We start from the raw sequence: 17,290 nt of genomic DNA on the forward strand, positions 1-17,290 counted from the left end.
TATGTGTGGTAACACTTCATGAATATTACATTTTATTATATCATTGTTTAAATATAAATAGATATATAATGTATTATTATTGATACTTTGTATTTATGATTTGTAATCATATTAAAATGATTACAGTATGCAGTACAGTAGATTTAGATGTCAAGCCAATCCAGAAGCCATTATGTCGATTACTGCTTAACCAACTACTCTCATAGATGTACGCCTATTCCTCTGGACTGTCTATAACAGTTACATCATCTAAGTACATTATGGATTTCATCTTACCTTCAACAGGAGCCGGAGGACAGTCTGTATGGGAGAAAGATTACAGGTATGTTACACATCATGTTAACTCTTACAGACACTATAATTATATACATTTACTACATGAACACATGTTTGATCAATATAATCATAATATACATAATATACAATAATATACAATAATATCCAGCACCGAGGCTAGACCCTAAAAACTCATCTCTCTGCAGAAGAGAAGCAGAATCCCATCCCATATGTAGGGTATTGCCACAAGGCAGTGGAGGTTTAATTTTGGATTTTCCCTTCTCCTAGGCGGGTTGCCCTCCCAGGCTTCTGAGCCCCACCTGCCCAGATCTTCACCGTAACCCTGGTTTGGGGGCTGTCAGGTACTGAGCCTTTGCCAAAGGCCGCCCGGAGGTAACAGTGGTTAGGGGTACCCTCATTCTGTCCCCTAGGTCCAGGCCCCCACCGTCGGATGCAGTTTAATGTCATGCCCAAGACTTACACACAGATATACACACAGATATACACACAGATACACACACAGCTACACACACATATATACACACACAGATACACACACAGATACACACACAGATACACACACAGATATGCACAGATACACACATAGCTACACACACAGATACACACACAGCTACACACACACACACACACACACACACACACACACACACACACACACACACACATATACACACACAGCTACACACACAGATATAATCACAGATATATGCAAATAGCATGTGTATGCAAATAGCATGTGTATGCAAATAGCATGTGTATGCAAATAGCATGTACCATTCCACACATAAGATAGGCGTGTGTGCTGTGTAGCTGTGTGTATATCTGTGTGTATATCTGTGTGTGTATCTGTGTGTGTATCTGTGTGTATATCTGTGTGTATATTTGTGTGTGTATCTGTGTGTGTTGCTGTGTGTATATCTGTGTATATCTGTGTGTGTGTGTGTGTGTGTGTGTGTGTGTGTGTGTGTGTGTGTGTGTAGCTGTATGTGTATCTGTGTGTGTATCTGTATGTGTATCTGTGTGTGTAGCTGAGTGTATATCTGTGTGTGTAGCTGTGTGTGTAGCTGTGTGTATATCTGTGTGTGTAGCTGTGTGTGTATATGTGTGTATATCTGTGTGTATATCTGTGTGTATATCTGTGTGTGTATCTGTGTGTATATCTGTGTGTATATCTGTGTGTGTATCTGTGTGTATATCTGTGTGTATATCTGTGTGTATATCTGTGTGTATATCACTCTCCATGTAGCCTAAGCCTACACCACCTGAGACCAGACATCAGATCTGAGCGGGCCGTAGGATCAGGTCAAAGTCACAATAGAAAGGGACAGTGATCTCGGCTTACGCCAGTTTTTCAGTCTGAACAAGCTTGATAAATGAGGTGTTTTCATCATGTATGTACAGTATGTGACACCAGCTCCAGTGCTCACTCACAGGAGAGCGTGCTGCTTGCACCGAGTCAACATCATAATATAGATTTTGTTCATGTTTCAAGTGTTTAATAGGTTGTTTTAAGCCTTCTTTACCCGTGAGTAACATAGAAAAACTTCCAAAACTATTTAACTCCAGCACGGGCTGCGTGTGCATGAGATGAGCACGACTACGTCTGTGTGTTAGTTTCACAGGACTGTGTCTGTCTCTCACTGCAAATTAATTATTAAACATAGTAACATGTAAATGTATTCATTCACTCTTTCTATTAGAATTGACGTCCTCAGACATGGTGGATGGTCAGTGTTGTCAGATGTTTCACACATATTGCTCAGTGGTCTGGCTGATGGAATGTCTTTTTTCACCATGTTGAATGTACTTAGACGTACAGGTTATATTTCTATAGTTCTTTTGCCCATCACTTCATTTGCAAATGAATTACTAAATATAAACGACGTGTGAAAACAATAATGCTGCAAACAGCTCATAAAGCCTTCTGTGTGAAAAGCTTTACTGTTTATGTTGGGTTCTTGTGTCGGAGTCAAAACAGCCGTGCCAATACACTACCAACAATGTTTAGTTTATTGAAGGACCAAGGAAGTGGTCAGCAAAGCCTAGCCTGACCGTCTGACAAATGTAAGATTTTTACTTTCAGTCAATGGGCTTCAAAACTAAATAAGACTTTGTCAAGTATTGGAAAGTAAGAGTAAGTGTTTGACTTCTGGTGGGTGGAATTTATAAGAGCAATAAGAGCACAGTTGAACTGTAATATGCTGAGTTTGCAGAATGCTGAGTTGTCACTGTTATTAAAATACTAAATTACAAGTGTGAACCCATAGTCATGTATAATATAGATCAGTGGTTCTCAAACTTTTTTCATCTCAAGGACCCCGAAATGAATATATATTTGGCCAGGGACCCCCATCTGAAAATATGTAGTGCCAACTGACCCCCATAAAATATTTGTGTTTAAAAAATGTTTACATTTATTTAAAGATTTTAATAAATGCTGATCTGTAAGCTCACAGCGTTTCGCAGTGTAACGCACTGTGAGCTTGTAGATCGGCTATTTTCAAATATCCGACAGGGTAAAGTAGTTAAATTGGTTTTGATGCCATATTAACATATTTAGCTGGGGCCCCCTGGAACCCCTCAAGAACCCCTGCGGGTCTCCGGACCACACTTTTAGAACCACTGGTATAGATATTGAGATTTATTTTTGCGATTTTTTCCATGTCGCCCCAGTGCATGTGCCCGTGAACCCCCCACAACCCCCCCCCCCCCACCCTGTTTGCACCCTCCGCCCTAGGCTGTGTTTTGTCCTGCAGGAAACCCTGAATCATTTAACATCTATGATGTTATCATCATAGATGGATGATTTATCAAATATAGACTCACTCTGATGCTTTTTCAAGTAGATGTACGAGTCACCTCGCCGTACTTTTGCTGCCAAGATGATGATGATGAAGGTGCTCAATGTAACAAACCCTGCAATCAGTGCTCCAAACGATCCTCTCTTTGTAGGAATCACATCCTCTGAAACACAGTGAGCACAGTGTAAACATTATAAAATAAATCAATAAATCCACAGTGATGTTAACATGGTAGAGATCTAATCCTAACCCTGTTCTAAAGCTCAGGTCTGTAGTTTGTATGTTATTTATGTGTTGGTGAGAGAGCTACGTAGGTTCAATGTACAAAGCTTTATAAATGGTTTATGAGTTAAAAATCATGGCTATAATGAGGAAATGTTATTTCCATGTTAGAACATGACAACATAATGCAGAATGTGATAAGATACAGTAAGTGTGTAATAATATCAGGTAGAAATAAAGAAATAGAACTACAAACAATACTTTATAAATGCTTTAAAGACTAATATTGTGTTGAATAGAAGTAAAGAACAGGGAAAACTGTCACTACTCATCATCATTACCATAGTAGTCATTACCATGGTTACGGTGGATTCTACAGCTGATCTTTATGATAGATCACTATGGATGGATGCTTTGTAGTTTGGAGATCATTTTGACGAAAATGATCTCCAAGAATATGTGGCTAATATTGAGCCACTTGTTTGGGTTTAATCCAACTAAGACAAGTAGCATATCCAATCCAACCTAGCAATGCATGTAAAATGTATTAATTTTGCTGGCTGCAGACTGCAGAGATAGGGCAACAGTGCAGGCCAGCGCAGCCTCACGCTCATGGCAGGGCGGCTTGATGGAGTCACCGGCTTCTACCCTTGTCTACACTGTGTAGCCTGTAAATATTCCAAGAAAATGAACACATTTAAAAGTGCAGTAGTCACTAACAAACAATACACCATCAGACAATTTGTCAATTGCAGTTCTTCCAATGTAGTCTACAGGATTTCCTGTAAATGTAACCTAGGCAAAACATCCAGACCAGTCCGTACACGCATTATAGAACACATGAGTGCCATCAGACGCAAGGATATTAAATCTCCTATTGCCAGACACTTTATGGAAGCCGGTCACTCCGTAGCAGATCTGTCATTCACAGTGATAGAAGTTAAAAAATCCAGAAGAGGTGGTGATTTAGACACCAAACTCCTACAAACTGAATCCAGATGGATTTTTCACTTGCAGTCTGTTAACCCGGGTGACATGACTGAAGACCTTTCCCTCCAATGCTACCTATAGGAACCCTCTATTCATCTTATTTTGTACTATTCTGTAACGTTTCTTTCGAAAATATCTTCAAAATTTTTTCTCAAATGTTTTTCAAAAATGTTTATTAAGAGAATGCTGACATGACTGTATGTGTGAACTGTTTGTATAGAGAACTTCAGGATTCAAATGTAACTCAAACACTGTTTAACCCTGGTTTTGGTGTCTGCAATGATCTGTCCACGCCCCACCGTAACCATGGTAATGACTTTGAGTAGTGATCCTCAGCACCTGAGCTGAGGTGATCCAGTACCCTATAAAAGCAGTGTATGTGTATGTGTGCCACCCTTACAGCACTGACCAAGGTCCCAGGAGGACTGAAACGTTTGCTTTTTAATCTCACTTAGAGCACCTGAGCACAATGAGCATTATAAAATAAAGGAAAAAATACTTTTTTTCAAGTCTGTCTAAGGAGTCTTTCCTTAACTTTAATGCAGTGAGCGAGTCTCCTTCTGCCAGTTTACCGTTGAATAAAAGTAGACATACTTCCTGTTGTCAGCAGTGTTGGAACTAATGTTACAAAGTAATGAGTTACTGTAATTACTTTATGTGGTAAATAGTAATGTAACTAATTATTTTTTTCCAGATCGGTAAGGCAGAAGGCATTTATAGAATCGTCCTCAGGTCTTAAAGGGTTAAAACAGGTTTTTTGCCAGCCTGTAACTCTATGTTGAATATACACTCGCTCATAGTCATATCATACACTCTGCACTACATGTTGTTCAACATGGAGGTGTGTTCAAGATCATGTTGAGCCGTCTGTTCCAGTCTAAAGCCAGGCTGTTTACATAATTTAGTTATTTACAATACATGTAAGATGAGTTGTCATCTTGTGCTTCAGTAACATAAAAATGTATACATTTCGAAAATAAATAAATACAAGTAACGCAAGAGTAACTATAGTAACGTAACTAGTTACTTTTGTAATGCAGTAACTAGTAAACTGACTAGTTAGTTTTTGAGAGCAGTAACTATTAAGTAACTAGTTATAGACTCTTTCTAATAGAATTGACGTCCTCAGACATGGTGTGGATGGTCATATAGGTTTCACACATATTGCTCAGTGGTCTGGCTGTTGGAATGTCTTCTTTCATCATGTTGAATGTTCTTAGACGTACAGGTTAGATTTCTATAGTTTTTTTGCTCATCATTTTGGCCAGTAGGCGGCCTGTTGCTCTGTATTTGGTTACCTATCCAAATGTGTTACCTGCCCCACATTTAGCCTAAGTAGGCGTGCATAATAAAGCATCACAGATGAGTCTGTTAACCCTGTTAATGAATGAACTGATACAAATGAAATGTGATTCACAGACATGGCATAACTACAACGTTAGGAGAGTGTTTTCATCACATCAGAACTGGTCAAAGCATTATTAACCCATTAAAACCTGAGGCTAAAAATATATTTCTGAAAAATGTATAATACTCATCATAATAGTCATAATCATTTCCATGTTGAGAGGTTCATACATTTAGAAATATTTTCAAAAACACAAAGAAGCAAAGATTAGAGATTTTTTTTAAATTTACATAAATATATATATTCAAAGATTTGTCACAAATGTTCACTATTTTTCAAAAATAGCAGATCTACAAGCTCATAGCGCGGCACGAAGTGACACGCTATGAGCTTGTAGATCTGCTATTTTTGAACAGCCAACCAATGTGCTTTTTTATATATATATATATATATATATATATATATATATATATATATATATATATATATATATATATAAAATCTAAAATAACAGATGCTTTCCTGGTTTTGATGGGTTATATACTAGGACCTGTCCCAGTCCTGCTGAAAAACACATGCAGTACAATAGACTATGGATAATATGACAGATTATTAATGATAGGGATCTCACATAATTAGTTGTATGCTATAGTCTACCACTCTGGTCTACCTGATCTAATGACAGTTTAGCTTAGCTGTCATTAGATGCTAGTAAAAACAAATCATTGATGTCTTTACCAGGGTGACACTGATTCCATCCCACATGTTCTTCTACTGGCTTTGATTGTCGGTCAGTGTTTCTATCATTAATGACATACTCTGCATGTGATCCCAACCAGTTCTCTGTTGTCCCAAATATATGTACTAGTGATGAGCGGGTTGACCCGTTAACCGCGGGTCTCGCGGGTCAACCCGCGGCGCGGGTGGATAGTCAAGATTCCAGAGGCAATTATGCAGGTTGCGGGTCATCAACACCACTCTCAAACGCAAAAAAAAACACATTTAAGCCTACTATTAATATTAATATTTGGATAAAACTACCATTAAAACCCATCATAATTATTTAAAGTTTTTATCATGATCTGACAATGTCAGTGTGGGTTCATTCCCGAAAGCCTGGTGCTGCTGTGTCTCACAGCGCTGCAGTTATCCCATAGATCAGCCTATTCTTCTTCTTGTATACTATTATACTGAGTCCCTTCCTCTAAACCACTGAAGGTTTTTATTGTAGAATATGAGGAGAGAATAACTCACAACTTTGTTTATAATGCTCTGTCTAAACTATAACTTATTCATTCAAACCAATGTTTGATACATGTGTATGTGTACATACCGGTACAGATGTATTTATTAGGGTTTAACATTTTCCGGGAAATAGCTCATTTTAATTCCCGGGAATTTTCAGACCTTTTCCCGGGCTTCCCGGGAATTCCTGTTAAAGGGTAAAAAAAAGAAAAGTGCCCACTAAAATGCATTTATATGTAGATACTTAAATAGCCAATTTTACATCGAGGTGCCCAGATGTCCCTATTGTAACCACCTATCCTGTATTCCTAGTAAGCATTGACACCTATCTATTTGCTATTAAATATGCAAGAAAATGATCAGATTTAGAACAAGATGTTCCATACCATAGATATCGGGAGGTGATTGGGGTAGCCACCTGTGTGACACGGCGCTGCTGCTGCAGGGTTCTGTGTTTCTGACGTGACGTTACGTCACGGGACTGTTTGCTCTTGCAGTGATGTTGCTAGGTTTTCAATGTAATGGGTCCCGGGACCCACAGGTGGTCATTGAAATGGGTCCCAGAAACATTTTATGGGTCCCCAATTACACGTTCCCCCCCCCCCCCCCTTCTATCGTTTTCTTTGATCTCCAATCTCCATATCTTCTATGTGTGTGATTATATCCTAATGCAGTGGATCTCACCTTTTCAGGCAGCGACCCCCCAAAATAATCATATTTGAACTGGGGACCCCCCACCCTGAGAAGCACTTAGAATTTGGAGTTGAGGCATTTCATTTTGTTTGACTCAGTTCCACAGATACATATTGTGAAAATAGCAGATCTACAAGGTCGTTTTTTTTTTTGTAAATCCGATCTTCAAGCTCACAACGCCTTGCTTGTAGATCGCCTCTTTCTTATATTATTTCACAATTTTGCCCGTATTTATAGTATAGTTTGTTGATTAGTTTTGATGCAGTAACAGAGAGGACCTCTGTTACTATCACTTTAGTATTTGCACGGTGTAATTTGCACATTGTAGTTTGCACAGAAAGGAATGCAGTCATTTTATTGTTGATTACATTTAACTTAACATTTGAGTTGTGTCCTGTCCAGCTGAGTAATTAGTCCACCTATGGAGACAACATGTTTGGTGATATCTGGCAAGTGCAATTGGTGTAATATGAGTGCAATAGAGACTAAGTGGAATGTGTGAGAGGTGCAATATGGGTAATTCTGAGTAATGATTGAAAGCTTAACATGTACCAAAGTGGGCTGTTCTGTTTGCCAGTGTAATTGGGCTGGACCAAGTCAGAATGGTAGAGGGGGGTTGTGATGTGTTTTAGAGTTGCTTATGGTTGTAGTAGAGGGGAAAGAGTATTTTGTAGCTCAGTCGGTTTTAATATACTTGTGGGGGTTAAGGGTATTTAAGTATTTATGGTGTATTTATTTATGTATTGTATGTTAATTTATGTTATGCTCTGAGTTAGAACACCCCTTATAGTGGTATGGTCCAAGCTGGCTCATTAGCTCAGCTGAGCATAAAAGGCTGTCACTTGCCACAGTTGAGGAGATGTCTGTTGAGGGTGAAGAGCTATTGTGAAGTCCATGTTCCTGTATGTATTTTCTGGTGAATAAATACACCGTCTGGTTGCAACCTAGTACCTGGCTCTGTACTGATTTCCAGCCGCTAAATGGCACATTCTCACAATGCAGTAATAGTCTTTTTTCTTTTCTTTCTTGAAGTATTAAAAATTAAAAATTAAAAATTCCTTAAATTGTGACTTCACTGTCATCTGGGGACCCCCCCAAAATCATGTGGGGACCCCCCTGGGGGTCCTGACCCACAGGTTGAGAACCACTGTCCTAATGTACATTCTATTATGCTACTTGTTGTAGGGGGAAGATAATGTAAACGGAACAGAGATATTTGTTTAAGAAAAGTAGATGTTTGCGGCAGTATTTATTACTCTGGTGTTTTCTTCTTAAAAAGTGGGGTTCCCTTCAAATGATTTATGCTTGTGTCACACCGAACATAACGATCTGAAAACAACGTGTCGCGCGTCAGTGTTTTGGCTCGCGGCTCGCTTTGGAGCTCGCGGCTCGCTTTGGGTCCCGTGGACGCCGTGATGGTTGGTTTAATGCGTCCTTTACTAAAAATGTGCGTCAGAGACGCAGGACGCAGGGCTAGCAGCATCTCTGCTCTTGTTTTGGGGATTCTGTTTGATCAGACAGGCCACCATGTGTTGTGCCGTAAACCGTAACGCATTAACTTTAGCTTGCGTTTTCTCTTCAGTTCTGGAGATGTGGTGGAGTTAGTAGGCTTACTAAGCTATCATCGGCTGCGCTCGTATTCGTGGCAACACGCTCGCCCCAAAACACGGTCGCCCTGGCCCCCGGGGCAAATTCTGCGGTATTCACCTGGTATTCCTAAACGTAACCTCAGTAAACTATGCCTAAACTAAACCTAACCTTATTCCTAAACGTTACATCAGTAAAACGGTGCCAACACCTAACTTTATTCCTACACTTAACCTGAGTAAAACTATATTCCAACCTTATTGGGGCAAGTCTTCCGTTTACCGTTCACCCGTCGCTGCGTAGCAGCACGAGCGGCGCAGACTGAACATATGGCATAGGAGGTCCAACCTGGGTCCTACGACAAACTACTGGCCTTCTCCTTGTGTTTTATTTTGTTCATTACTGTAAAATTCAGTGCATCCCATATTGGTTCAAAACTAGAGCCCGACCGATACATCGGTGGAACCGATACATCGGTCATTTTGGACCCCGATGTTGACATCGGACATCGGTCATTATTTCCACCGATGTTCCGATGTTTTTTTTTTTTTTTTTTTTTCTCATTTTTTTTTTTTTTTTTTTTTTCACTTAAATTGTATTAAGTTTTCAAAAACAAAACACATAAAACAAAAAAACAAACAATAGACATCACATATGTTGCCAAACATCATCTTATATAATAATAAAATAAAATAGAATAGAAGGAGGGGCACAGGTGCTGTTCAATGTTAATAAATGATAGTATATGAAAACTGTAATTTTTTTGTTTAAAAGGTTTTAGCTCGTTCAATTCTTACAACAATCATTCCGATGTTTTTGTCAATAATATTTTCACTGATTGTGCAATTGCTGCGCAGCTGCGGTAAAGGTGTTTATATTTATTTATGTGAAATCCACAAAGATTGCTCGTTTTTCTCAACAATCTCTCAATAATACTGAGAGAGATAATAATAATGATAATAATAATGAATTGCATTTATATGGCGCTTTTCTAGTACTCAAACTTACTCAAAGCGCTTTACGACTTATCTACCACTACAATGCCTTCTAGAGAGACCAAGCTCAATTAATTAATAAATGATATGAATGACTCGACGCAAGGCTCGTTAATTTATGGATCATGATGCAACTGTTAGGTATATATTTTTATGGGCAATTGGGCATAGGCTACTACAATCTTCTAAGCTACTTGTATATCGCTAAAGAAATATATATTAACGTCTGTCTGAGTGAGACGTTAATTTAACATCTCCACGCTGTTTCTGAGCGGAGGAGTGCGGCTTGGCAGACGCACAGTGAATACCAAAACTCTCGCCCCAAAACACAGTCGCCCTAAAACACAATCGCCCCGGGGAAAATCCCGCGGTATTCACAAACGTAACTTCAGTAAACTATGCCTAAACCTACCTAACCTTATTTCTAAACGTAACCACAGTAAAACTATGTTCTAACCTTATCATCAAACAAATGCAAGAACCGTCGGTCCGCGAAAAAGAATGGGGGTGAGCGTGATTTGGGGCGAGTTTCATTTACTTTCACTTTTCATCAGAGCGGACAAGATGGTCAGTCAGATGAAGCCTAGGGATTCCTCTTACAACTTTGTAAAGCATTACCCTTACCTTGGGCCGTTCATTTTGCTCTCAGCAAGACTTTGTTCATAACTAAAATACAAGGACACAGTTTTGTTGTGCTCAAAGCCTCAAGCCTGTGTGACTCGACGCTCAAGTTGTACAATCCCATAGTTTAGAATGGATCCTATAGTCCGAAGGGACAGTTGTGGGTTTTATTGGTTGTTGTTGGTTGTCAGGGCGATTTCACAACCAATCGATGGACGGGCTCTGCATGAGCACGTCTGTTGCAGGATGCGGTGACAGCGTCATGTCAATGTAATATGAAAACTAAATCAATTGACCAAAACCAAATCCTAAATTTAGAAGTGCACTACACTCCTTTATATCATTATGTATGAAAATGTTTTCAAAATAGTAGATCTACAAGCTCACAAAGCACTGCATAGCAACATGTTGTGACTTGTGAGCTTGTAGATCTGCTATTTTCAAATAGCCAGTGGTGGAAAAAGTACTAAAATGTTTTACTTAGTAAAGTAAAAGTATCAATACTGCAATATAGAAATACTCTGTTACGAGTAAAAGTCTGAAATTCAAAATGTACTTGAGTGAAAGTATTGGCATCAAATTTCAATCAATTTCAAGTTCTCAAATGTATAAAAATCTTTTGAAAATAGCAGATCTACAAGCTTGCAGATCAGCTAATTTCAAATGGCCCTATATAGGGCTGAAGTGGTTAATGTATGTTTTGTAATAATAATCAAAATATTCAAAGTAACTAATAACTAAAGTTTTCAAATACTTGTAGTGGAGTAAAAGTATAATATTTGCCTCTGAGATGTAGTGGAGTAGAAGTAAAAGTATTGGAAATTGGAAATACTCAAGTGAAGTACAAATACCTCAAAATTGTACTAAGTACAGTAATTTAGTAAATGTACTTAGTTACTTTCCACCACTGCAAATAGCCGAAGTTTAAAAAGGGCTGAAGACTTGTGGTTAATGCATGTTTAGTAATAATATTAATAATTAAAATCTACAAAGTGACTAGTAACTAAAGTTTTCAAATAATTGTATTCATGTTTATTTGTAATAATGTGATTGCATTTTATTTAAATGTTCTCAATCTTGTATTCTTAACTTTAATGAAAAAATGAAGTTTATACGTTTTTGAAAATTATTTTTTATTATTTTATTTAATTACAAAATATCGGTCAAAAACATCGGCAATCGGTGGTCCAGGACACTCAAAATCGGTATCGGCATCGGACCCAAAAATCTGGCATCGGTCGGGCTCTATTCAAAACGGGACGATGGGACCCTGCCCTGGTCGGCAACGCGGCAAGTAACTTGGCTAATTATAATAGTAATTCCTCCGCGCTGTAGATAGGCCTTTCTACTAATTAGTAGTAAACAACCAACGGGATCAGTTCCCGGGACGGTAAATAACTTCGGGATTCCGGGATTCCCGTATCCCGGGAATCCCGGGAATCCCGGTGTTAAACCCTAGCATTTATAGAATGTATATAGAATGTTACAGTATGTAGTATTTAAGAATGTATATGTTACAGTGTGTAGTATTTATAGAATGTATATAGAATGTTACAGTGAATACAGTGTGTAGTATTTATAGAATGTATATAGAATGTTACAGTGAATACAGTGTGTAGTATGTATAGAATGTATATAGAATGTTACAGTGAATACAGTGTGTAGTATTTATAGAATGTATATAGAATGTTACAGTGAATACAGTGTGTAGTATTTATAGAATGTATATAGAATGTTACAGTGAATACAGTGTGTAGTATTTATAGAATGTATATAGAATGTTACAGTGAATACAGTGTGTAGTATTTATAGAATGTATATAGAATGTTACAGTGTGTAGTATTTATAGAATGTATATAGAATGTTACAGTGTGTAGTATTTATAGAATGTATATAGAATGTTACAGTGAATACAGTGTGTAGTATTTATAGAATGTATATAGAATGTTACAGTGAATACAGTGTGTAGTATGTATAGAATGTTACAGTGAATACAGTGTGTAGTATGTATAGAATGTTACAGTGAATACAGTGTGTAGTATGTATAGAATGTTACAGTGAATACAGTGTGTAGTATGTATAGAATGTATATAGAATGTTACAGTGAATACAGTGTGTAGTATGTATAGAATGTATATAGAATGTTACAGTGAATACAGTGTGTAGTATTTATAGAATGTATATAGAATGTTACAGTGAATACAGTGTGTAGTATGTATAGAATGTATATAGAATGTTACAGTGAATACAGTGTGTAGTATGTATAGAATGTATATAGAATGTTACAGTGAATACAGTGTGTAGTATTTATAGAATGTATATAGAATGTTACAGTGAATACAGTGTGTAGTATGTATAGAATGTATATAGAATGTTACAGTGAATACAGTGTGTAGTATGTATAGAATGTATATAGAATGTTACAGTGAATACAGTGTGTAGTATGTATAGAATGTATATAGAATGTTACAGTGAATACAGTGTGTAGTATGTATAGAATGTATATAGAATGTTACAGTGAATACAGTGTGTAGTATGTATAGAATGTATATAGAATGTTACAGTGTGTAGTATTTATAGAATGTATATAGAATGTTACAGTGAGACAGAGGTTCTTCAAGGTGTTAAACAGTGATTAAACATTCATTACCTGAGATGTAATGTTGTATGTCAACAGTGTGGTTGATGTGTGGCAGGTGAACTCTACAGGTCACATGACCTGGTAGTGTCACCATCACGTTACTCTGGACATCATAACAGTGTGGAGAACTTCTGTCTGTCACTGAGGGTTCAACAGGGAGGAGGTTTCCATCACCGTCCAGCCAAGACATCTCAGGTTCAGGATACCAGCACCCAGAATCACATGACAAAGACACACCACCGTCTGTTGGTCCATTTGAAGAGATCACTGGCTGAGACCATGACCCTGTAAAAACACATAAACATGATTAACTATCCATCCATCCCATAGAAAGCACTGTAGTGTCTCAACAGATCAGGATTTATTTTCAGAAGTCTTGTTCAAAACTATTTAATTAATTAAAGCCATTTTGTCTTGCTCTTTTCTTGCTTGTTATTTGAAGGTTAATGCATCATGCTTACACATGAAATTAAAATCGTACTCAGGTAAGGACCAGCACTGTACAATAAGTCTAGAATAAATATCTATTAAAAATACTGGAGTGCAGTTGATAAAACACTGAGCATCCAGTGGTGTGTTCTAGATTTTTTTGGAGGGTATACATACACACGGAGATAGACGGGAACGCCCTGGAACGCCCATTCGATTTTGTCCCGGGGGAAAACAGAACGATCTGCCTCATAGAGTTACATCATACACGATCGTTTGGATCACTTTCAGAGCTATTTTATGGACGATTGTCAGCTAAGAAAAATCCATCAGAAGGACAGCTGGAACACAATCGTCCACTCGCCCTCGGAAAAGTTGACTTATTATTAAGATATATGAGACTAAAAAGACCAAACATTGACAATCTATGAGCTCACAGCGCGTCGGAACGCGCCGCGTTGTAACTGTGAGCTAGATTGGCAATGTTTGGTTTATGTTCCCCCCAGAATACGTAAGCTGGGGTTCATGTGGTTTATCAGATTATTGTCTCCGCCAGGCCGAAAGGCATGGCGAGAGAGTATGTTTTACACCCCGTCCGTCCGTCCTTGTGTCCGTCCGTCCGTCCTTGTGTCCGTCCGTCCGTCCTTGTGTCCGTCCGTCCGTCCTTGTGTCCGTCCGTCCGTCCTTGTGTCCGTCCGTCGGTGTGTCGGTGTGTCCGTCCGTCTGTGACCAGCTAATCTCTGGCACCGTTGTCTTGATCGCAGCGAAACTGTGCACACACATTCCCTGGATGCCAATTCAGAACCTTTGCCCCAAATTCTACTCATGGGCCTTTTATAGCGCCACCAGGAGGCCGATTTGTGCAAAACACATTTTTTGACAGTACTCCTACAGATTTTGTCCAAAAGTCACGCAAATCGGTACACAGTATCTCTATAGTCATTAAACGAAACGGGTCTTTCAGATTTCTCATATTCCATCCTGATTGGCTAAAAATGTCTTCCAAAGTTTGCAGGAGTGCTCCGTTTTGAACAAAATGCCTCAAATAATGAACACCGCATGCAATTTCCGTGAAATTTTGCACGCACATTCCCATTAGGCCGAGGAAGAACTACCATTTGAATTTTGTCAAATCAGCCTCATGGTGGCGCTATAATAGGCCGATTCGTGTTTTTACCTATAACTGCACCGATCCGTGTAAAACTTTGTATGCGCACTCCCTAGAGGTCAAGGAAAAACCTTTGCCCTGCATTTTTCACATCTGCCTTTTATAGCGCCACCAGGAGGCCGACTTATGTAAAACACATTTTATATTACTCCTTCCAATTTTATAAAAATTTCACGCAAATCGGTACACATGATCTCTATAGTCATGTGATCACGACGGATGTGTTTGATTTTTCATATTCCATCCTGATTGGCTAAGATTGACATCTAAAGTTTGCATTATTGGCTTGTTTTGAACAACATTCCGCAAATCATGAACGCAACGTCCAATTGTGCTCAAACTTTGCACGCACACGTTGAGGAACAAATGCCACCCTTTTAACATTGGCCTGTTATAGTGCCACCAACAGGTCTAATTTAGCGAAACAAATGTTTTTAACAAAATGCCTCAAATCATGAATGCAGTCAGTGTCCGATTGTCGTGCAAGGCCTAAGAAGACATGGCACCCTTTTCACGTTGGCCTATTATAGCGCCACCAGGAGGCCACAATAGCCCACCTGACCTGGCGGAGACCTGTGCTCCGAGGAGCACTTTTTCTAGTCTTTATATCTTATTGCATGAGTCAAGTTTCAGCACAAGCACCACTGAGACCGGAGATCTGTTTCCCTCTTTCCATCTCCGTCTGAATACCAAACACTCGCCCCAAAACAAAGTCGCCCCGGGGCAAACCCGCCGGGATTCACCTGGTGTTCCTAAACGTAACCTCAGTAAAACTGTGCCAAAACATAACCTTATTACTAAACTGAACCTCAGTAAAACTATGCCTAACCCTGAACTTATTTCAAACCTTATCCTCTGTAAAACAAATACAAGAATACAAGAACCGCTGGTCGGTGAGAAAAATGGGGGCGAGCGTGTTTTGGGGCGAGTCTTCTGGTTACCTCCTTTGTCCTCTTTGTTACCAAACATGTTTACATATGCACAGTGTTTAATCGCCTGGTAGAGACACTATTACAAGATATGATCAATTAAACTTACCATAATATCAAAACCCAACAGCCCTTAAGTCATCAATAATGTTTATAGTGAATTTGAAGTACAGTTTAGAGACTGTTTTGTGAACAGCACGTACCAACGCCATTACGATTTGGCGAAGTGCGTCATTTAATATCATGCAGGATTTACACACTGCTTTAGCTCCGTGTTCATTGCCAGATTAACAATTGTGTTTTCTGTAGGTTTTTAAACGAGGATAGTCTAGGGTTTGGCTTGTTTTGTGTGTAAATCGCTGCATGTTGACTGCGTTTCCAAACTGTAATGGCGATGTCTCCTGTACTTGGAATTCACTAAAACGTGTTCTATAAACATCATTGATGAATGAATGGCTTTTGCTTTTTGATATTATGATGAGTTTAATTGATCATATCTATAGAAAATGTAATAGTGTCTCTTACCAGGCGATTAAATCCGATAACCTCGGGCCATTGTGTTGTGTTGGATCCTCTGTTCAGTCAGGACAACATTCCAGTCGGACTCTTGTTTAATTTGCTAATGTAGCGTTCCTTGTCGAGTGGCAACAAGGTTCTGTGCCTGTGATCTGGCAAGCCATGACGCCTGCTTTTAGATCAGTATACTTTTACAGCATATGAGTTTGAAAACCCCGCATCCCACCGTCTATACCAGCTGGGGGAAATCTGTGTTTTCCCCCCGAGTGCAACTCCGCCCCCCTAGGTACAACCCACTGATGACACTACACCGTGTGGATGTATACTATAACAATTCCCCCCCTAGTTCCTCCCACACGCACGGCACGCACGCGCGTATAATTAATTAATGTAAAAAAATTGCGTTTCTGCCCCGCACAAACTCGGCCAGGCCCACTCAGGCCCAGTTTCACAGTAACACTGAGTACACTTACAATATGCTTTATACTGATTTTCTACTGTTTCCAATGTTAATCACCCTGTTACTCAACCACTTCGGAGCTGCTTTTAGCCTTGGATGCATTTTATTTTATTTTATTATTACCATAAAGTGCAAGGATTGTTATAAATAAATGCTGGTTAGGCTTATCAGATATAATAGCAGTGTTAACAGCGAGCATTCCTGTATCTATTACAGAATAGTATTGTCATTGAAGACACAAACTGTATTGAAGATTCAAGATTTTGCTGTGCTATGACGTGCAATTTGAATACTAATAAAGTACTCAATTCAGTGACCTACCTTCAATTAAGTGAATAGCAGGTCGTT

General features: G+C 38.8%; 1 protein-coding gene across 2 annotated transcripts in view; it reads right to left on the reverse strand.

Moving 5' to 3' along the window:
- The window catches only part of LOC308100896 (GTPase IMAP family member 9-like), a 32,458-nt gene that overhangs the window by 12,873 nt on the left and 2,295 nt on the right, over positions 1–17,290 (reverse strand). The window contains exons 3-5 of one of the 2 annotated variants that reach the window (XM_080450070.1): positions 13,450–13,725; positions 3,124–3,261; positions 277–300 (exon numbers count right to left, since the gene is read on the reverse strand). In XM_080450070.1, the coding sequence (XP_080306196.1) occupies positions 277–300; positions 3,124–3,261; positions 13,450–13,725 (438 nt within the window). The remainder of the gene's footprint in view (positions 1–276; positions 301–3,123; positions 3,262–13,449; positions 13,726–17,290) is intronic. The other variant, XM_080450071.1, reaches the window with a different exon arrangement.

The sequence above is a fragment of the Gymnoscopelus braueri genome (genome assembly GCF_963280865.1).
Source record: "Gymnoscopelus braueri genome assembly, chromosome: 14".
In the NCBI taxonomy this organism is placed as follows: Eukaryota; Metazoa; Chordata; class Actinopteri; order Myctophiformes; family Myctophidae; genus Gymnoscopelus; species Gymnoscopelus braueri.